General features: G+C 42.1%; 2 protein-coding genes and 1 long non-coding RNA gene across 4 annotated transcripts in view; 1 reads left to right on the top strand and 2 right to left on the bottom strand.

Annotated features, from left to right (window-relative positions):
• The window catches only part of LOC4804676 (mucin-5AC), a 33,662-nt gene that overhangs the window by 10,051 nt on the left and 521 nt on the right, over positions 1 to 23,090 (bottom strand). Inside the window, exon 2 of the mRNA XM_015184623.2 lies at positions 21,640 to 22,020. Coding sequence (XP_015040109.2) covers positions 21,640 to 21,778 — 139 coding nt within the window. The 5' untranslated portion in view covers positions 21,779 to 22,020. The remainder of the gene's footprint in view (positions 1 to 21,639; positions 22,021 to 23,090) is intronic.
• Positions 14,205 to 19,149, bottom strand: LOC4804675 (chromobox protein homolog 2). Its single transcript, XM_001361161.4, has 3 exons — positions 18,360 to 19,149; positions 17,981 to 18,211; positions 14,205 to 14,324 (listed from the first exon to the last, which is right to left on the bottom strand). Exons 1-3 carry the CDS (start codon positions 19,041 to 19,043, stop codon positions 14,253 to 14,255), a joined length of 987 nt encoding a protein of 328 aa, XP_001361198.4. The 5' UTR covers positions 19,044 to 19,149; the 3' UTR covers positions 14,205 to 14,252.
• LOC26532317 (uncharacterized) lies at positions 14,966 to 16,628 on the top strand. 2 transcript variants are annotated; one of them, XR_001452274.2, is made up of 3 exons: positions 14,966 to 15,514; positions 15,605 to 15,928; positions 15,990 to 16,628. It is a non-coding gene; the product is annotated as an uncharacterized lncRNA (long non-coding RNA). The 2 variants fall into 2 exon arrangements; XR_001452273.2 differs by having other exon boundaries at positions 14,966 to 15,928.

Raw genomic sequence — 23,090 nt, 5'->3', positions numbered from 1 at the left:
ATCGTTTAGCCATGAAACAGTGCTCTCAAAAACCAAAAAATCATTGCAATTAATTGTGCGAAAAGTGTAATAAATAAATAAATAAATAAAATAAGGTAAAGCCTCTGGCTGGCAAACAAATAAATAAATTATTTCCCACTTTTTGGGTCACACATTTGTCACAGCATGGCAAAAAAATAAGTTGCCTCTCTTTTGGCACGCATTTTTCGAGCAAAAGTGAACGGGAAAAAGGGGGGTCACATTGGATGATGAATGTTGGGACGGATTCTGCCCATAGATGAGATTTCTTGCTTCTGCTTTAAAGATCAGACAGCTATTGGTGGTATCTTCACCACAGTTCGTCGACTATTGCGGCAACAGCTCCAACAAATATTCATCATACTATGAATAGTAATAACAGTTTTTTTTACTCATATTATATTTTAAAAATAGATGGGTATTTATGCTAATAATACCTCTAAAAGTGCCCAATTTCGAGAGTGCACAAGTTTGTGCCATTTTTCAAGTCTTCTTTTTGCAACATCTTCTGTCTTCTTTTATGCCAATCTCTGCTATTTTTACAGGATTATAAATGATTGAAAAACGAAAGTGTAACAGGCTGAAAGCGGACATTAACTTCATTTCGCTTTGTGTATCTCTGGGGGTATCTCTGGTCTGGCGAAATACTCGTACTGCAACGAGAGGATGGAGAGGGGAGCCACGGGTCGCAATGGAGTTTCACCCAAAGCTGAAAGCTGCAGCCGACGCGACGTTGCATGCGTCACAATCCTGACTCTTTGACCCACAATGTTGGGCCTTATAACAACAGCAACAAAATAACAAGCAAATTCATTTGAAACCACGCAAAGTTTTTGGTGTTTTCCGCCCCCCTGTCTTCGGTGCTCGTCGGCCCGCGTGTCGACAGATTTTGGAGTCACTAATTGAAAATTGAAATATCATATGGCCGCAATATTTCAAACGAAATTGCAGCCGCTCCAGCGTCAGCGGCTCATTGAAAATTTTATCAGACAAATTTATGCAAGAGATGGGGAGTGGGGCAACGACAACGCCTACACCAAAATGATCGGGTTGCTGCTGGGGCGCACTCTTGGGCTTCACACCTTGTTTTTTTCTAAAATGTTTTTAACTACAAATAATGGTCGTTTATTATCGCATATAAGAACGCGACGAGGCGTCGCATGTCTGCCACATTCGCTGCAAGCTGTCGAAATTGTTGAGTTGGGATCAGTTTAGGGATTGATTAATTGGTTGGGGATGTGTCGAAAAGTATTACCAAGATATTTATGCCAAGGCAACCATAGATGTTGCTCGCTTGATGTTTATTTAGAAGCTATCAGGTCGCGGCCCACTTATTTTTCTCTTTATTTAGAGGATAGAATATGTAGTTCGTGTGTATTTTACATATATTCTACAGTAAAATACTGCTTGCGCGGTCATTCTAAAACTGCTTGCCCATAAGATCACGCGGCCATTGAGCACACTTTGAACGGCTTCGTTTGGTGGCGCTGCCCTCTAAGTTTCGCGTACACTTCGTATTTCTGTGTTCAGTTTGATTTTGAAAGAAAAGAACCTCGAGTTCGAGTCCCACCCAAAGCCACCCACTAGATTATATGTGGTTGATAAAATATTTATATAGTTTTTCCTTCTGCGATTGGGCAAGAGTTGTTGTGTATTTCCCAAGCCTACAAACTCTAATCCGCAAAAGGTAGATCAAATCGTTCGCTCTCCTCTGCCGTTGACTCTGCACTATTGTTCCATGTGTCTAAGTGGGCATTGCAGATCTGATGTGAGTGAATACAATTACTTTTCTTTTATATAAATATTTTCCCATTTCAGATCCATCTCATTAGCATTCTATGCGCACTTGACCCAAAATCGAAAAACCATCCAAGCAATTGAATTTTTTTATATGTCGTGACACATTTGCCTATTTCTAGAAAGAAGTTTAAATTAGGTACGATCACCTTCGGGCTGTTGTCGCATAAATAAGCCTATCGATCGTAATTTGAATTTATTATAATTGCCTGAGTGGAATCACTGATCTGATGGCCTCAGAAGGCCGTTACACTTTGGATAGACCGCGAGTTTGATGTCGAGCACCCATTACTCTCACTCTATCTCACCTACATATATCCTTTATTTCCTGCTATTTCTAGAACAAATGCGAATGTAGGACGATGTAGAATCATTCGAGGAAGACTTCGTTTCGGATTGTTGGGCTTTGCTATGATTATTCGCAGTATTTAGGTTTGGTTTGATAGCTTTTTGATACCACTATTCAAGCTAACAATATGCAGCCAAAACTCTCCAAAGTGTCTCTCCTGAAGTGTCAAATGGTGCCCACCAAAGAAATGGAAATTTCCGAGCTGTACTGCAATGTGGAGGACTATTCGCAAACTATAAATTTTAATACAATAATCTATAACATTGTTGCTGTAGCTTTGTTAGTCTTTGTTCAAGTCTCAATATGACAAACAGTGGCAAAGGCTGAGCCCATTGAAAGTTAATGCCTCGCCGGCCTCAACGACAATGGCTTTCAAAATTTGTTTCAACTTTGCCGCCCGCCTGGACCGCTCTAAGCTAGTTCCTCTCAAACTGTCGGCTGCATTTGGCATTTGCCAGCCCGAAACATCTCAAATAGCCACGACAATGGGGCGTTGTGTGTTCGGTTCAATACCATTTGCAGTTGCTGATCGGCGATTGGTACTGGTAACTGGTCCCTGGTCCCATCAAGTAAGTGTTCTGCTGTTCAGGTCGCACAGTGGGATTGGTTTTGGTTCTAGCTGAAGAATTTTGAATGTTTAAAATGTAGATCTAAATGTGATTAAAAATGAATAAATTAAACACAAAACTAGATTTAGTGCTCGTTTCCGCTCCAATCTTACTACAACATTGAGATAATCCAATAATGTATGGAATATTTTAATATTCTTTTGTTTTCATCCTCTCGGATTTAACGTAGTGTTATTTACACCCACTGTGCCTAATTACGTTCCACTGCTTACCTGACAGTTTGACATTTACAGGTTTTTTCAGCTAAGAATTTCAAACTTGCTGTCGGTGGCAGAGGCGCAGACCGCTGCTGATTTCGCATCGCGCGCGTCTTTCGGCGTGTAATTGGTGGCCGATTGGGGGCTGGCTTGAGAGCATCCACGCTATTATACCAGTGACAATAGCATGAGCATTTTAAGATTCATTATATCCCATTGGGATGGGGATGGATGTACATATTGTTGCTGCAACCAATTGCGAAAATAAAAGCATGAAATGCTGCAGTGCCAGCCAGCGCTCGTTTTTTTTTTTTTGTTTGTGCGAAATGTCAAGCCGTGGCGCAAAAGCATCAACAGAAGTGCAGCAGCAACAAAAGCACTGGAAAGAGCAACAAATGACGGCAGAAACAAGTTGAACTTTACGTTTTTTTTGTTTTCTTAACTTTAATCAAGTTTCTCGGCTGGCCGCTCTCCGCCGCCATGCATTCGCGGGTGCTTTTGTATTTTGTTTTGCCGCTTCTTCATTTCTGACTGAAGGTCGTCCGCTGCATTTAAAGTTTTGTGAAGATTCGATTGAAACAGTTTTAAGAAGCAGATCACTGCTTGCAGTGCAATTCTGAAGCACTGCTTGCATTGCAGTTCTGAAAGCACTGATTGAACAAGTGTTTTGTAGAGAATTTCTTTGTGATTCATTCTAAAATTAGCAATCCAACCCAAAGATGTACAAGCCCGTGAGAAGCAATCTACAATGGCTCAATCAATTTCGGATTTTTGAGTTATCTTCCATCAAGTGTAATAAACGCCCGAAATGAAGACACTCCCACAGCCATTACCTGGCGGATGGTTAGAAGTATAGTGACGAGGCCTGAGAGTAACCCCATAAATTTCCAGATGTTCGGCCAGGCATAACTCATTTCCTACCTCTGACATCATAATCCCCCACGCCCAGTTCAGTAAACCCGATACTATTATTATTCTTGTGATTCTTTTGGTCTTGACAAAATAGATAATTTCATTTAATTTACTCACTTTTAATGGACTTGGCCGATGTGATCAGAACCAACGCAAAAGATAATGATAAAAGAAACATAACAATACCCGTAAAAGCTTCAAAGGAGACAAAATCGAAAGAAGAAAAAAAAACAGAGAACAATAAGCTTCCGACTCAGATCGCGAGCGATAATATCAAAGACAAACTTGAGAACTCTGTCAAGTGGTGGCGGCTCAGACAAGACAAGACTCCTCCGGCCATTTGCTAATTAGAAAATAATGCTCTCAGCCCAATCCAAGGTCAATGTCAGGCCCGGCCCAGCCCAGAACTTTTTCAGGCGCCACAGCTGAAAGTTTGTCGCCCAAGTCGTTTGTCTGTCGAGCTCTCTGTATGATAGAATATTTGGTTGGATGTTGCCATGGTGTCTGCTTGCATCAGAGGTGGTGGAGGTGGGTGTTTGCTCAACACAAATTCCAATTTAGTTTTTAATTATATTTACTAATACTCGCACTCCACTGACTACTGACTACTGACTACTGACTGCTGGTTAATTACATATGCAAACTTGTTACACAAAAAAGTAAACCAAACCAAACGCAAGCAGCGAAAACAAAGAAAACTGTTGCAAGGCGGTTCGTCCGACAACTCTCCAGCTGGTTGCCTTCTCTACTACACTCGGCGAAAACTGGGGTCCGAAATTCGTATATTTTGTGGAATCAGTGTTAAAAAAATAAACAGTTGTTCCGAGTGTACCTCTGTCCGCTCTGTGGTGGCGGTTATTGTTAGACAAACATTGTTGCAGGGTGCGGCGAGGGGCAGCATGCGCTCCCCGCAGCGCCAAACGTGTGGCAAGTAGCAAATGGCAAATAGCAAAATGCTAAGCCACAAACGTTTGTCAGCAAATAAACGAATTTCACGTCCACTCGCGGAAAAAACACTACCAGGGGTAGCCACCAGATGTTTGGCGGTTTGCCAAGTGGCCAGCCAACAAGCTGCAGCAAAAAAAATATATATATAGTACATAGTTCTTGGAAAGGAGCGATCGTGATCGTAAGAATATGTTTGGGATGAAGAGAAATATCTGTCTTCGATCATAATGAAGTTACCCTCGCTTAATGCAGGAAATCCAAAGAAATATATGCATATATTTTTAGTACATTCCAGCAGTCAAACACCAATCGTTAATCAATGCAGCTAACAGGGAAATTAATCTGGAAACCTTTATTTAAACACCCTAGGCTGTGAGGTCCAAGACATGTCACCCGGGGAATGTGGTCGCTAACTCGAAGAACCACTACACACCCTCAAAGTAAGAGTCAAGTGTCGGGTTTCTAATTGCCTCACAGCCAGAGACAGCAGCCATACAGCCATACAGCCACACAGCCACACAGCCACAGAAGCACTCCCACTGGCTCTTCAAAGTACAGACACAAATTAAATACAATTACGAGTAAGGCAGAAATAATTGCGAGGCGTGAGCGACACGACTCATAAACAGGTTCTTGCTGGGATTAGAATGTTGTTCGGTCCGATCAGAAGTCTTGGGTTCTTGCGTTCTTTGTGCGGGTGTGTGCTGGGTGTTCCATTTCAAGGGGCAGGCGCATTCTAATTGCCACAAAAGCCGCCATGTCCTTGGCTGAGCTGGGGTTTTGTACGCCGATGATTGATTGGAACTTTGCCGTATTTCTCTCACTGGCCGAAAGGCGGATATTGTGTGAGTCGAGTCGGAAATTGGGGCTCGGGCAAAATATGCATAAATCAATTATGAAATCCAGTAAGCGAGCGTAAAGCAATTTAAACTGGTTCGGCATACATTTTTCGACTTTGTTTTCCACTTTTCTGCCTCGTTCGCTTCAAGTATTTGCATAAATAGTGCAACTTGTGCGCCAATAATAATCTTAAGTGAATTTTGGTCAATGGGGAAGCAGGTGACTGCGAAACTGTTGCACTGCTTGGCCGCTTGGCTAGCGCAAGCAGACTCCAGTTCATTTACAACTGTTACAGAGTGTTTGTCTGCTGCTCATTTCATTCAGATTTTCGATCATATCTGGGCTATATGCCATAAAGGGGCAACATTCCTCATCGGTGTTACTGTTCCACCCCTTCCCCCCTGGGAACACAAAATTGAAAGCATTTTTTGGTGAAAACCGCATAAATTTGTAAACCATTTAAGTTAAAACCTTCCTCCGAACAACGGCAACGCCACTGATGGGCGTGGCGTGGTTGCGGCTGCTGTTCAAAACCAAAACCAAAAAAAAAATACCTTACATAATACCCGCTGAGGTCAGTCTGGGGCGGTGAAATGAATGAATCTGTTGAGCGAAAGCCCCCCAAGGCAAGGCCCAAAACGAAAGTGAAATTACCATCGCTCATCTCTCTTGGATTCGAGTCAATTTTGTATTGGTTTTCGCTTGATTTTGGAAATTAAACAATTATGTATCCACCGATTTACAATTTTACTTTATGTTTATACGTTCGAGGTAGTTTTGTAGTAAATTGATTTATGGAAATCAAAACATCAGAGGAAAATTCATAATTTGAAGAAAGTGTTCGATTGGAAAATTATGAGAAATTAGACATTAATTAGGGAAACAACAAATCCAAGCCAAATGAAGCCCAGAAACTCTCGCACTCAGATGGCGATGGCGTTTGGTCTACCTTTCGATAACTGCGGCATAAAAGGACAGCCACAAAAAGACAAAAGCCTTGCTCTGGGATCATGGACCGATGAAAATGGCAAACGAACATGAAAAACTTCTTAGCTGGGAAATTCTTTAGCCGGTTTTAGTGTTGCCATTGCTCGATACCACTCCCGCGAATGGCCAAAAACCAAAACTGGTTCAATTCCAGCTCCCCTGGGCTGCCGGGCAGCGTGTGCGGGTGGCATTTGTCTCCTCGCACACACACACACAGATCGAGATGAGGAGAGACTCACGACTTGGCCCAGAGGCAAACAAACTCCAAAAACAGCCCAATCCAGACTTTGGCCCTTCGTTTGGCTGGCTTTTCGTTTTCGGAGCTCGTGCTGGGTTCAAAGTTGGTCCGTGGAGTCCCTCCAAATCGTTTGGGTGAAAGGCCGCAGCTGATTTGCATTTTTTGGTTGCTTGTGGTTCATTTGGTCTGAGGCACATCGTCAATATTCTATCAATTATTTGATGTTTGATTTGTGCTTCACACTTGAATGTTGGCTCTTCTGCGCGTCGTCTGTGGTGTTTTCCGGTTTCCTCTCCCTGTGCCTCTGCCCCTCCGTTCCCCTCCGCCATTTGGCTGCTTCATCAGCTCCCAGTGGAGCTGCTCGTGCCATGATTTTCATTTTAGCTTGTTTTTTTTTTCGAGGTGCGACTGCACTTTGTTTGCGTTCATTTTTTGTAGCCGCTCTTATTTTTGTTTTTATTTAACATTTATTTTTCTGCTTCTCCTTTCGTTTGGTTACTCCTATGGCTTTATGTAATTTGCAAAGCGTGCTCTAATAAAAGCAGCAACAAAATTATATTGCAAATATTAAAACTAAATTACGAGCCCAAATGCAAACGAGTTTCTTTTCGCGATTGCAAATACTCGTACTGGCAGTGGAATCAACAAGATAAAAACAGAGATTGTCGGGTGCTGTGCTAGTGCTGGAGTGGCATACAACTTTGTATGGCATGGCCATAACTGGGCTTGGCTTGGCTCTGGCCAGGCCATAAATCGCGGTCAATAATCGTCAGAGTGCAAAAAAAACCACCACACAAGAGTGAAAACTGAATGAAGAACCTTAAGCACAGGCCAAATCAGACAAAGATCAAAAAGAACATTCAATCTTCTACCAGTTATCCCCTTTTTTGACTCCTGTATTAACCCAAGCCTGATTTATAGATTCCGATTAAGATATTCATGAAAATGATGTCATAAGAATAAAGCAGTCCTTTCTAATGGACACAGATACACTTTAAAGTACCTCCTGAAGCTCATAATCTTGTTTTAGATCTCTGACATTAGCTTTAGGTCTGCTCCAGATTGTACTTGAATTATCATTCCAGCAACGAACCGAAATTCCTTGCCATTGTCAGTGGCACTCAACAATCTCCCAATCTCCCATAGATTCCAAGCAAACAAACCCCTTCAGGGGGTAGAACAAATACAAACGAGTATCAAATACCGAACCCCAGACACGTAGCCAGATCTCCAAATAGAACGCCGTCAATGGAGCATAGAAAACTGTATCACGTACGTAACTGAACTGCGGACTGGACCGACCAGAACTCGACTGATCCCCGCTGAACTGTATGCGAGAAGGTGTGAAAAGCTGTTGACCGCCCAGGGTCCGCCTCCTTGTACTCCATTTGAGCCAACCTTTTCCATTTTTCCCCCCGAACATGGTCGGGTCTGGTGTTCGGGTTGCCTTTCTAAGTTTGTGGTTTTTGTAGGTCTATAAGTCGCGGCGGTGTTGATTGAATGTCTGGAGACTAGAGACCAGACTGTAAAAAAACTGAAGGATCGTGTGTCTGGGTCTTTGGTTTCTGCTTTTTTGGGCTTTGGTTGGTTTTTCTTGGGCCACGATGTCGTGCTGCCATTGTTCGCATTAGTGTTGCATATTAAGTAATAGAACTGTATTTTTTCCTCACCCTATCTCCAGCTCTATATCTGGGCTCCATCTGCATCTGTTTCTGTTTCTGTGTCTGCTCCAACCTTACCACCGAGTGAAGTGGCGCAACAGCCATACTAAGTGAGTTGTTTCCATTTAAATGCAAGTGGCAACGAGAATTCGCTTTGGCATGGCATCAACGGCTGGCTATGTGGCCAAAAGGGATTGTTTTTCTCTCTGACGGAGTACATTCTAGCCTTGCCTTGCGGCTGGTCTATTGCATTAAATCAGAGTTATGCCCGGAATGGGGGGATTTTAGATGGATCGAATGGAGGTTCTTGGGTAAACAGATTATCATACCTGTTCTAGGCACTTGAATTACAGATCAAGCCGTGTGAACAGTTGGCAGATCAGTAATAATATCTTTTGTTACGGGTTAGTACCTATTAAAAGCTCAATTCTGCTCTATTTTATCTTCATAGCCAAGAAGGATCATTTACGACTGTTCCAAAAATGAATGGTTAGTTATTCCCCTCTTCGGCCGTTATTCTGTGTTCTCCGAGGGCACATTTCGAAATAATTTCGAGCGTTGGCAAGAGAATGGCAAATGTGTATTCAATTTTGAGATAATTTCTTGATCATTGATCTTGCATAACAGATCCATAATCTCTCTCTCTCTCTGTCTCTCTTTTTCTTTGGACAACACGAAGACATAAAATATCAAGGGATAGGTTATGCAACCTTAGCCTACACCCAGAAATACATAATTCACGATTAGATCTGTCGCTCAACGGCACAAAATTTCTATGCATTGTAATTTTCCGCATAATTTCGCCTCCTTTTTTTCTGCGTGTTTGTCTTTGCCTTTGGCGAATATAAAGAATAACCCAACAAAAGACAGACACAGACACAGACAAGAAAAAAAGACAAAACAAAACATTTTGCCGCACGCTTCAGCGACAAAATGGTCAACAGTCTTGGCTTAGTTTTGTCGGCCAGATGTCTATTGTTGCTGTTGCTGTTGCCGTTGCTGTTGTAATTACAATGGCTATAGCCAGAGCCAGAGCTATCACTATGGCTGTGGTATGGCTGTTCTGGTTGTCGTGATTTATTGTGTGAACAGCAAGGTTTCTTTGATTCCCTCTTTGGGGCTTACTTTGATTTGCTTTTGTTCTCCCACCGCATTTGCATATTCTTTGGGGGCTTGAGGCTTCATTTGGCTGCGGGTGCCACTCGAAATTGGGCGTGACTGGGCGTGGGCCAGATATCATACGCATAGAAGCCATACTCAAAGCTCAATGAGTCGCCAAGTGCTTTGGGCACTCTGAGCCCTCTGAAGCCGCTAAGTGGATCGGAATTGGCTTCCACCAAATGAAGGGTCAACGACCGGCGCACCAGCGCACCACCACTCCGTCCGCACGAAGATATGCAATTCTCGAGTGGTTATTAAAGCAAATAACACTTGAGAGTGCGGTCCCCACTGCCACCGTCAATCAAGAGTTGAATGGCTTTTGAAGTGGGACTCCGTCGACGTCTCTGGCCTCCTTTGCCTGCTTCTCCTCACGCCAACACACTCTGAATTGAATTCTTTTGCCAAATGATGCACTTCTCTGGCAGATCGACTGATGGCGGCTGAAATGCCTTGATCCGAGGACTACTTATGTGAATATGAAACTCACCTAAAAAGCTGATGACTGACTGGATTGGATTCATGGTGTGCCTTGGTGTGGGAGGATTCTGATGTGGGCGCACGAAATAAATCACTAATGGGACTGTGCTCAAAAGTTAATCGATCAGTTGCCATTACCAAGTGATTGTAAGCACTGATTGAAAATTGTTCTTCGGAGGTCAGCTGTTTAGAAAGCAGTGGTTACATGTGAACATAACAAGCAGTGCATTAATAGGTAAAGCTGTGTATTCAGAGAGACATTCTCTGGGGCTCCCCAACAGCCTTCTTTCCCAGTCAGTCCTTAAGTAAGTACCATATCCGTATTAGCCAAGGAGCTCGATAATTGCCAACTCATTGTTACCCGTTTCGCATTCCCCCGCTTCCCGCCTGGCCGTCCATTCATACTGCCCACTCATAAGACTTGACATTTTTATTAAAAACTCTGCTTCTTGGGACCGAGACCGGGACCGACAACCGGCTGCAATCAGGAGATCAGCAATGCAATGTCCCGACACACAAAGGGCATATTTTATGCATGCCGCTCGTTAAGCGGCTGCTTCTTCTTCTCAGGCTTTCAGGCTTTTAGGCCTCCACTTCATCGTGTTTGTTGTTGCTGCCAAATTGGCAACTGTTTGTGTTTATGGTTACTGTTGCTGCTGCTGCTTTTGGCCATCATTTCCTGCTGAAAAGCCGCTCTGCGACTCACTAAGAGAGAAAGACAGAGAGGGAGAGAGTACCCATATTCTCCTTGTATATATTTATAGAGCCTCGCTGATGAACCGTAATCTCAAGGATAACTGCATATTTTTACTACAGGTTTCGCCTGCGCCTTTGCCTGCGCTTGCAGTAGCTGGGCCCATAATTTTCCAGTTACAAAAGGCCACAAAGGAAACGAATGACTTAGGGCACAAACTTGTTTGCTCTTCTTGCCATATCCGCGAATGGCAGACCCTTCTATAATCTTCCTCCCTTTCAATATTTCGCTAACCAAAATGGGTTAATGGACAGCTTAAACTCCCTGCCTCCCTCCATTTCCTGAAGCGCTAATTTAACAGCAGAAATGTGACACAAAAAATACATAAAAAATATACAAAATAAAACCTCAGACCGCAAGCGAAAATATACGTATTTTGGGGCGTCATTTTAGGTTTATAATTATGCGGCCGAAAAGCTTTAATGACTGCAAATTGAATGGAGTCGAGTGTACGGAGGAACGGAGTATGTACGAACACCGGAGTTTTATTTTTTGCACTTTGCAATACGAGAAACGGAAATGCCGAAATGGCTAAAGCAAGAAAAAGACAGAGAGAGAGAGAGAGAAGTCAAACAAATGGGTCAAGGATTTGAACAATTTTGCCACACTCGATTGGCTCTGGGTAGGGCATAGAGTTCAATTCGGTTCCGTTCCCGTTCCAGCCATCAAAGAATGGACATGGCACGACACAACACACACACACCTGGTGCTTGGTTTCTTTTTTCAAAATATTTGCGCTTGTTATGTCACTGACTCGTGGACTCTCGGACAGAGGTACGAGCCATCAGCCGTGCATGGCCCATACGATTTCTGCTTGTTCGGAGTGCCCACAACCCAGCGGGTGGTTGTCCCATTCATGTGGCCATGGTTATGGCTATGGCTATGGGTATAGCCAAACATACGAACTCTTACGATATCTACATCTTGTACTTGGGGTGTCTGAGTCAGTCGGGTCAGTCGGCGGCATGAATCACTGGGATATTATGCCGGGGTCAGAGCTGCATTTGATTGGTTATTAGTGGGTTAATTGAGTGATATTTTGGTGCGGGGCCAGCCCGGTCCGATGCATCTGTGTGGAAACTGTGGGAAACCTCAGAGATCGATCGAGAAACGTCAGAGCCATCGAACTATACATATCTACATATGAATATCAGTAAATGTGGGTTGGTTTTTCCATAGATCACATTTCTTGATCACCGCTTATGCAATCTTTTATATATTTTTTTAACATATTACCCCTCCCCCCCTCGCATTGTGGTAATCACTCAATTTGCTGCGACTTTCGCCCCTTTGGCGAATGGCAACTGCCCCAACTGCCCTTCCAGCAACGCTTCCGCTTAGTGTCAACACTTTCTTTTTTTTGCCAAAAATGTTGGATTTCGGTTTATGATTTAGGCGACCGCCTGCCACAAATTGTCAAAAGAAATCCGCGATTTGCAGCACGAGTTCTGCTCGAGTGCCCAGCACCCAAATGACCACCGACTCGGACCCCCACTGGTGGGCTGGTGGGGTGCTGTGGTCGGCGGTGCGGCCAAGTGGGAAGCCGTAAAAGCAACGCCCAACTGGCAGCCGAGTGGCACAGTTGCAACAAGTTGGCGACGCGAAAGTGAAACGAAACAAATGCAGAAAGAAAACGTTGTGGAAAAGCAGTTGCCAAAGCAGAGAGGCAGTAAAACACAAGAAATCCCAATTAAAAAGAAAAGCGAAAAGGTGTACGGCAATTCGAGTGGGGTCCGAAGCGAGAAACGAGAAAGAGAAGTAATTGCGTTCAATGCACTCCAATGGGGCGTGGCAACGACATCTACATTGGCAGTAACGGTGCCTGTGAGTCATGCCACAAGCGTTTCGCGTAGACAAAATGCTGCACATTTGTAGCTGGGCGAAAAGCGGAAATCGTAGGCGTAGAAAATACCAAAAGAAACCTACAAAATATACCAAAGCGAGACAAAGCCTGTGTTACGCTTGAGAGGGAGCAGGATGGCAACAGGCATATCCATCCATCCAGGCATCATTCTATCTTCTTAAAATTGAAATTATTTGAAATGTTGCTTAAAATGAATTCAAGAATGCAGCCATTAAGTGACTCCCCAGATATTTTCAACATGATCCCACCCACCTGAACAGCGCCCACTTGTCAGACCCGAACCAACCTCAACTCGGATCGAAAGAATGCAGTGAAAATTGCCGAAATTTACATATAAAGCTAATTTTTTATCAATGCAGTCTCCCTCCGCTCCGCCCCATTCCATTGGAGCGGAACACACCCCGAAAGAGCAACAAAAGAAATACCAATGCAAAATAATTCCCCTTCCCTTGCCCCGCCGCAACGGTTTGCGGGGCAGTGCTGCTGGAAATAATTCAAAAAGTCAAGCAAAATTGTCAACCACTTCTGCCGGAAGAGTGCGAGGGGGTTTGGTTTGTCTGAATCGCAATTTTGGTTAACAACCCATTGACATTTGGGCAAAGTATCTGCGCGAATTCAATGGAAGTTCAATTTTATTTTTTTAGTCCGGCTAGAATAGGATATTCGATACAGCACTGAACATTGAGAGCCATGCCATGCGGCTGATGTGGGTTAGTGATTTTTCAAAACGATCGATGCCCCGTTTGACCATGAATATGCTCAAAAAGTATCAGATGTCACATGGAACAATGTCCATACTAATACACATATTTATTGGAAAATTGTTAAACAAATTCTTTGTTCATTGTGATAAGTAATAGATCTGACTGAGTTTTCAAACTCAAAACGGTATAACAATCTCATTGTTTCAATTAATGGCTAGTTTCTTTGATTTCTTCGTAGTTACATTCGTCCAACGTAATGTACTAACTTTAAACTATAGTCTGTTATTTCTTAATAATTCATTGTGATAAGTAATAGATCTGACTGAGTTTTCAAACTCAAAACGGTATAACAAACTCATTGTTTCAAATAATAGCTAGTTTCATTGATTCCTTCGTAGTTACATCCGTCCAACGTAATGTACTAACTTTAAACTATAGTCTATAATTTCTTAATAATTCATTGTGATAAGTAATTGATCTGACTGAGTTTTCAAACTCAAAACGGTATGACAACTTATTACATCCGTCCAACGTAATGTACTAACTTTAAACTATAGTCTATAATTTCTTAATAATATTTAAACAAGTTCTTCATAGAAGCTCTTCAAATTATGTGTGAAAGAAGGTACTTTCGGCACATTCGAGTAAATACACATTGCTGTAAATACTTTAAAAAGATATGACAATGATCAAAAACTAAGAAAAGGAAAGTAAATTTAAGAGCGTCGACCCTGAACTTGCCGCATCTTCTTTTTGTTGTTATTCCCATTGCTAGAGCCTAATTTTACCTGTAAAGAAAAAGATCAACGAAAAATACATGAAACTATATAAACTAATTTGAATGCTGCAGTAAAAATGAAAATCAGAGTGCCCGTAAAAGTGAACGAAAACAAAGGCAAATTTAATTATTTTAACGGGCGTGAAATTAACACAAAGGCAGCCGGAGAAGACAGCCCGCGGCGTCTGGCGTTCTGAGGGCGTGGTGTGTACCCAAATAAAGCCCAAAAACCAGATATTAACAAAGCAAGGTCACCTGCGGCTGAGGATGCACTTGGCATGGACGAATGAGCTTGGGGGCCAGAGAAACCAAATAAACTTTTTACTAGATCGAGCCACAAGGCCAGTTACATCGTTAAATGTTGGTTTTATAAGGCCTTACTAGTGTTGTATACTTTCCCTAGATTTTTCTGAGACGGAACAAATTTTTAATTGAGTAGGAACAGATTCATGGACGGATAAGTCCAAATGCCTCCATTAGGTCTTCACAGCTCTCATATACATACATATGTACATATGTACGATTTCCAGCAACCACATGATAAATATACCATAAATCCAAACAATCAATCACTTGTAATGAAGCCAAACGATGTGTAAACCGATATGTCGCCATCAGGCTAATCATCGCACAGACAGGTTGGGCAATCCGACCCCCATCTCGAGCAGCTTTTGTTGTCTCCCTCTCACTCCCTCCGCGCACACACATAAATGCAAGGCAATTGCAACAACAACAGCAGCCGCACCAACCACATATAATTGCTGTTCCAATAACCTCTAACCCGAAGGCACAAAGCAGACAAACAACACACAACACACAAGAGATAACAACGAGAAATACAAATTGTGACTCGTGCCGTGCCACAACAAAACGAACACCGAACAAATAACCAAATATATTAAACTGTCAAACCAAATAATAACCCAAGCCAGTCACACCCACACACACACTCACACAATGGCAGGGACATGGACATGGCGAGGCAGAGAGATGAGAGAAAGAGGCAGCTGTAATTCGCACAACTGCGCGCAAGGGAGACACACATAGCAGAAAAGGCAAAGGAGGAACACAAATATTTACAGTAAACCCAAGAGAGTATACCAAGAGAATAACAGAGAGAGAGGATCAGCTCTGCCTACGCGACCCGAAAGTTGTTGTTGCTGCTGCCACACATCTAACCTCAAATCGCTGCTGTTTTTGGTAATAAACGAAGCGTTAAACAAATTGCATTACAACAACAACCACAACATAGAAAACACATTTTTGGTTTCTTTCCGATTTGTTGTCTAGCATATGCAAAGCGTCATAAATGAGGCTGCCGCTGCTGCTGCTGCTGCTGGTGCTGCCTTGGGCGTAATTACATCCACAGCCAAAAATGGTCAAACGAGCGAGAAAATTATCACATTGCAGCCCACTGTGTGTTGTTGTAATGCCAGCCACAAAAAGACTGAAATTAAATGCAAATTTTTGGCTAACACAAAACAAAATTTATACACACACACACAAGAGGTTTCATAATCAGGAAATTTACTATTTTTCGGTGTCTTGAGCGGAGGAAATTAAAATTGTTGCTGCCGAAGATTTGACATTTGATATGCAATTTGAATAATTTTGGTAAGGCCATTAATAAAGCTAAATATTTTGCAGATCTAATTTCCCTTTTCCTATCTGCTAGCCACTCCACTCCACTCCTCGAAAATGCCATACACATACGAGAATGTAAGGCAAAACTAGTTCCAACCTCAGCGACAACAGCAAATGCCACGGACAGCGGGCCTAATTCCAACATAGACATAAATCAATGAACGCCAAAGTCGAAGGCAGCCCAGAAAGACAGAAATCAGGAAGGTAGAAGCCAATAAATTGCACAGCAATAATGGAAAATAATAATAGATCGCTGGGCTGCGAGTGCCAGCACGCCTTGGACGTAGAAATACAGAGATAATTGATTATATTATGCTCTAATGTATGCATATGAACGTGATAATTCCCTGACGAAACTAAGGGTAAACCCAAATAACCCAACCAGAAAAACACTAAAATTTAGATGGACCCCAAGCACAAATCGAAATATTAGCTACTTATAAATCATATTTCATATATGAAGCTGTACTTCATGAAGAATAAGAGATTGAATAAAGACCGTACTGATCTGTCACTTTATACTGCCTTTTTGTGATTACCCTAGCTTTAGTTAACGGATTTAAATGTTTTTTAAAATTCAAACTAACGACTGACCTCTGCTCTAAGCACTTTAAGTTAATTTAATAAAAGTTGTAATTAGCTGTAAGCCATTCAAGCAGCTATTAAACGAGTTACAGGGTCTAGCCAAAGTCATTTAATTAGCCATAAAAACAGATATATTTATATGTACGGAAAATCTGAGTGCGAATATAAGCAAACATTCATTCGAGCAATACAACAAAAATTGTTCGCTTATGATCTGTGCGATGCAATCCAAGAAAATTGTGTAAACTGCTGAAATATGCAATCAGCAAGCAGCAGGCAGCTTACAAATGACATTGAAATGGCGCAAGCGTCAGCCAAATGGACACATTTGACCACGCCACAGGCGTGCTAGTGCTAGTCCAGTCAACAAGCGCTACTCCGTCTAGGTGTGTCTCCCTCGATCCATGTGTACATGTCACTTGGGTGCTTTGAGTTTGGTTCGAATGGGTCTAGTCGAGGCCTGATTGAAGGTTACAGCAATGCGATACAGCCATTAAACCACACATCCCAGAGAGCAGCATGAGCATGTCTCTCTTCTGTCCTCAGCACATCAATACAAGATCACAATTGTGGGTTTTCGGACTTTTTTCTGGGACTCTGGCCCCAGGTTGAACGAACCATGGAGCGTCTTAAACGCCTACATAGTGCGAGGGTGTTATTGGCTTGTTCTAGCCAAACGAACATGCCATGGATAGAAGCCAAAGCAGACATAAGAACTGTGATTCGACAGTTGCTAAGCCGAAAGGTTCAAAGCAAAGGCGTCGTCGCCATCGTCGTTGGAAGCAGCTGTCAACAGATGCCACAGATAAGCCAAATGGAAACCAAAAACCCCAAGCCGAAGTCTCATAATTTTCGCAACTTGATCTTGAGCACGAAATCTACAATTGTAGGAACAGCAGAGTGAGTGTAGACACGTGTAGGGTATGAGAATTCATTCCATTACACTGAATTCTGTATCCCTTGAAGAAGCTGGCGTAAATCTTCTTTGGCACAGTCATAAATCTGTTAAGTAACATGTTCTATGCGTACAACAATTTGTCATGTGGCCACAGCCCTAACATTATCAATGATTTATGAAGAATTGCAGAAAATGAAGATACAGGTGCATATGTGCCTGTGAATGGTGCATGGTCCATGCAGAATCCAAAAGTATTGTAAGTGGCATATAGGAAAACGTTTCCAGCAAGTTGTTTCGGTGGTAGACCGGATGGCGATGCCTTCTTTTCGATTGTGTTTTTGTTTTTGTATTCCGATGGCATTTATCTTGACCCGAAGCAAAGTGAAGTTTTCATGGCTCATGGCTCAAATTCTGCGAGCGTCGAACTGTAAAGCTATGAAGAGAAGCTGGCGATGAGCGGAAGTGCGCGTTTAAGGTTATGGGCACAGGGCCAGGTTAAACTAAATCCACACACGCAAACAGACAGACACAGAACTCACCAGGTCATCATTGATCCGTTGAATAGTCTGGAAATATTGATTTATTTCATGTGAATATAAATCTTTTATTTCATCGATATGGACCATATCAGGCACATCGCGGCCAATCCACCTTACGACTAGATACAAATCATCTCTCACTTGAAATTTGTGGATCACTCTTTCCAGCTTGAGCCCAAGCTCTAAACCAGAAATTTCATCCTGTTCATCCTCCTCATCCTCTGAAGTACTCTGTTATGGGGAAAGTGTAATCAGTATCAAATGGATTTTACTGCTTGAAAGCAAGGAAACCAAACAGTCCCACGAAACCACAGTTATGGAGTTCTTGGATTCAGTTTGATGTCCTGTTCTTTTAAATAATAAATAATTCCTTTCTTACACAGTCCTCGTTACCCTCAAGGGAGCTATTGAGGTGAGTTTTTTCGGTGGTCGTAGATAGCTTCCTCTCTGCGTCTTCCTTATGCTTCTTTGCAGCATCCAGTATGTCGCCGAACTTTACTTTTTTTTTATTGGTAGGGAGATCTGGTTGTGGTGGCGGTTTGGTTTGCTTGGTAGGCAGAACTGGATCTGGTTGGGGTTGGGGTCGGGAAAGCGAAGAGCTTGACTGTGAAGAGGTGGCTGAGGACCCGGAGGTGGAAGTGGAAGAGGATGAGGAAGAGGAGGAGGAGATGGAGGAGGAGGATGTGGCTGACAACGCGCTGTGATTTTTTGGTGGGGTTACTGGTTCAAAAGCCGGCGATGTTTCATCGGCACTGGATTCGCTCAGTTGGACACATTTTTGATTCCAATCGTAGGTTTGAATAGGCTTTTGCTCTTCCGGTTTGCTGCAACTATTATAGTAGACATCGTTCTCATATTTGGCCAACAGATGGATGCAGTTCCCAAGATTCTGCATTGGTTCCCACGTGCTGCTCTCTGGCCCGAAGCCCTTCCATTTAACAAAATACTGCGTTTCTCCTTGGAAGAAACGCTTTCCTTGGATTTTTTCGACGACGTATTCTTTTTCAATATTAATGGCATTGGGAGTTTTTGAATTGGGCGTTTTCTTTTTTGTATTTTTCATTTTTCATGAATATTGCGGAATTTCACGAATTAGAGCTTGTACTGATGATCCTGCCAACTTAATTGAAATATATTTACAAACAATCAGCTGGTCCGATGACGATCGGTGCTGCCAGCTCGTCGTATTTTTCAGGCACAAATTATTAATTGATTGATATTTATTAAACAATAAACATACGGACTTTGGGAAATATTTCAGTCAACTGAACATTATATAAAGCAACCAGCCCAGCCGCAACTCTACTGTTGCACCTGTTTGTGTCTCTAAACTCGTTTCTCGCTCCTTTTTAGAGTGCCCACAGCTAATGTGCAGCAAAGTTAAGCGGAAATAACTGTGCTCTGTGGAAATGCGATATGTAAAGTAACAATTATTTATTTCCATAGGGTCTGCGGAGATCCAGAGATCCAGTCGCCGAAATGCTTCGTCTGGCCGGTGGGACGGTCGAGAAAACTTCAGGTACTGTGACAAAAAGTTTGGAGTTTGTTAAGTGGCCAACCTGTTACCGCTACAGTTATGATTTTGAGCGCAAAACTTGTGCCACAACTTTACCCATGTGCACATTTCTTTCTCATTTCACTTTCTTCAAGCATGCTGCATACACACACACAAACACACATATGCTCGCTTGAGTACATGTGGCGTTGTTGTATTTTAATTCGATCAAGTTAACAACTCGGTTACTGGAAAGAAAAGAAGGGGCAGAGGCAGAAATAAAAGTGAAATTGACGACAACAAGGGCAACATGGAAGGAAGGGCTGTGTGCGTTCGGCGCGAGATCATTCAAAGTCAGGTCGCGGCTTCACTTTCGTTTTCATCTCAACCTATTACAAAATAACCAATACGAATACACATGTCCAGTCGTGCATTTGGGTGTGTGTGTATTTGTGTGTGCTTGTATTTAGTATTTACTGTTTGATTTGCATAGTGGAACGTTGGAACGCTGGAAGAAACTTGTTTCCCATTCTGCTTTTGTTGTCTTTAGTGTTTTTTTGGCTTTAACACGCGCGACAAAAATGTTTCTGCATTTAAAAATGTGACTAGTAGATTTCCATAAGTTGTATTTCTTGATTTCTGCTCAATATATGTATACTACATACGTATGTATGTGTGTTCGAGGTGTGCGGTGTGTGATCATCGCTTCATTAGCAAGTTAATTTTATTAGCGCTGCTTTTGTTGTTTTGAGACCCCAACAAAATTTTGGTCGCGGCTTTTGAATTTTGAATTCGTTGTGCAGAAGAAAGGTTGTACATACATGGCATATTATGTATATCGATGTCTGATGTAACAGATTCGAGTCGAATGTGTTTGTTTGCTTTTGTACGAGACACTGCAACGCTTAATTCAATTACTCTCAAACTGTGGGTGATTCTTTTGTCAGAACAGCACTCAAAGCAAATGTTTACTGTCCTCTTTTTCGCCGAAACAACCTCAAATCTGGGTTAAGAACTCTTTTTCTGAATACGATTCCCACTCGAACAGTTAACCCAATATTTACCCCTGCTTTCGGGACGACCAAATGTTTACTGACATTCACTGAGATCACTGTAAAAAATCGACGGAGTCATCCCAAAGCTTCAGAGCCATAAAAAGGTTGCCGAAAAAGGCCAAGCCATCAAAATTGCACACCCCCTTGGGGGCAAGAAGTCGAAATCAACTGCAGGTGCAACCAAATTTGCTGTTGACGCTTGATTAAATGCATACCCGTATTTGTTTAAACTCTAGTCAGACTGCAAATTTATTCACAGTTCCTTTACTTTTTGCAGATCTCTGCCCAACACAAAACAAATACATCTGGAAAAAGAAGTAGTGAAAAAGTCACCTGCCCTGGGGGTGTGGGAAGCCACCAGGAATCAGATGAAAGGTAGACCCTTCTCCTATCGTTGGAATCTTTGTCTTAACATTTTCTGTTTTTTTTTTCCGCAGATCTCTACTACAAACCCAACGGACACGGAGAATCTAAAAACGGGAGCTTCTTGGGAGAGATAATGTTGACAATCTGTACATAGATCGCCGCGTGTTTTGTTAGCTGCACGGAAGTCTGGTACGTGTTTTTATTTTTCTTTGGGCTTTATTACTAAGCGCATCCGTTTCGTTTCTTTTCGTCTTTTTTTCGTGACAATTCACAACAGTTTAAGTTTAATTTCGAGTTTTTAATTTTGAACACGCATTTATTGTGGCTGTTCTTTTAATCAGAAGAGACCTTCGGGAAGTTCCGGCTTGTAAAAGACGGCACGAAAGAAATCTCACGGCTCGAAAATGCCGTCGCCGACATCGAGATAAATTAGCATGGGGTGAATCAGACGGAGTTTGGGTATCTTTTTCGGTTTTTTTTTCTGCTGCTCTTAATGAAAACACACACAAAATATGAGCAGAGATAACATGACAACGACAGCAGCAACAGTAACAATAACAACAGATTTCAGAGAATATGACTAAAATATATAATAAAGCAAGGCTCGACTAGAGAGATACCCTTGCGGATTAGCTTAGATTTATGTTTAAAAGGCTTCCCTTCCTGCGCTGTAGGTGTCTGCCGATAGCCAGAATACCCTGTGCAAGGGTATTTATAAAAAACCATATGTAAAACCCACTCACCTTGTGCGCTGACGCTGCAGAAGACGAGGCAGAGGCAGAGGCATAGCCAGATGATGGTGCCGCCGGGGAAGAAGTAGAAGAAGCTTCGGCAGAGGGGCACCGACGCTGACAGCGTCGGTCGCTTCACTTTGCCAGACATTGTTTCTCGCTTCCAACTCAAAAATGTATCCAAAATGTTGTTGTTGTATTTGTAATTTGCAATATTTTTGTAACTTTTTGTTGAAGCTTTTTATAAGCGCTTTTGTAAATTATCGTTAAGTTATCTGTTGTTCGGTATTTGCATTTTGTTATTGTATGTTTTTTTTAATTGATGGCTCCAAAGCCGAATTTAGTCAAGAGCGAGAAATTGTTTTTGGGCAGGCTGGGGCCGCGGACGGGTTTCTGGAATCATTTCGCGGAGCGAGCGTTGTGTTTTGGGGATACCGTTAAGATATAATTAATAATAATGCGATTTGTTTGTGGATCTTAATGTAAGGAAGGGTTCAAGGCTGCTTTGCCTCTTCTATATACATATATGTATAACTAGAATTGTGTGTGAGTAGGCTAAGTTCTGTATATGGTATATGGATGGGGCCTAATGATGCTCCAATGTCAATGGACTCGTTCGAATAGTTATTTGAATGGAATGGAATGGAATATTTAATTGGTCGCAAATATGGAATACGGAGATTTTTAGATTAAACTGAAAGACGAGACTCTCCACATTCTTCTTTGATTAATTTCTACTTATCCAAATTAGCCCTTCATTTATTAATTTATTCTCTATCTTAAAATTGATTTCAAATTGATGTACTTTTTAATGGAATTTATTATTAATTTTTCGTTGCTTTTGGCACCGTTTCTTTCTTCTTTTTTTTGTATTATTCACTCTTTTGGCAGCACGCGAACTTGCAAAAAATCCCAATAAATTTTCACTTGTTGCTCTCGAGCACTCTGTCAAAAAATAATGGCAGCATTCACCTTGAATCTGTCTTTGCTATATAAACACGAGCCACATAATATATGTATGTATCTTAGCTGCAGGTTCGTTTTGTTTCTTCTTTTTGTTGTTGTTGTTGTTTGTTGGTTGGTTTTCAATTTTTTATGTGATTTTTCGTTTTGTTTATTTGATTTGTTTGTTTGTGCGGCTGTCACTGGTATTTCTCTTTTCTGTTGCTTGGTCTTTTACCTCTAGAAACTATCGCCTTTTATCAGCCAATGACCTTGGCTTGGCTAATTATACAAAAATTAATAAGTTTTAATTAACTTGAGGGGCTTCTCTCCATGCCATGCACAATTCCTATGCATTTTATGGTAGTTTCTACTTATTGCCGGAGGTCAGCAGAATCTCAATGCTATACTCGGTTAGTAACTATTTAGATGGATGGGTGCTCCTATGGCTGTGGGTTGGCGAAACGAGTGCACTGCAGTGCAGTGCAGCACCCCCGGCACAGTGGGGCCACACAAGCAAT

Source organism: Drosophila pseudoobscura, chromosome 3 (assembly GCF_009870125.1).
Source record: "Drosophila pseudoobscura strain MV-25-SWS-2005 chromosome 3, UCI_Dpse_MV25, whole genome shotgun sequence".
Classification (NCBI taxonomy): Eukaryota; Metazoa; Arthropoda; class Insecta; order Diptera; family Drosophilidae; genus Drosophila; species Drosophila pseudoobscura.
This window is presented reverse-complemented; position numbering and strand designations above follow the sequence as displayed.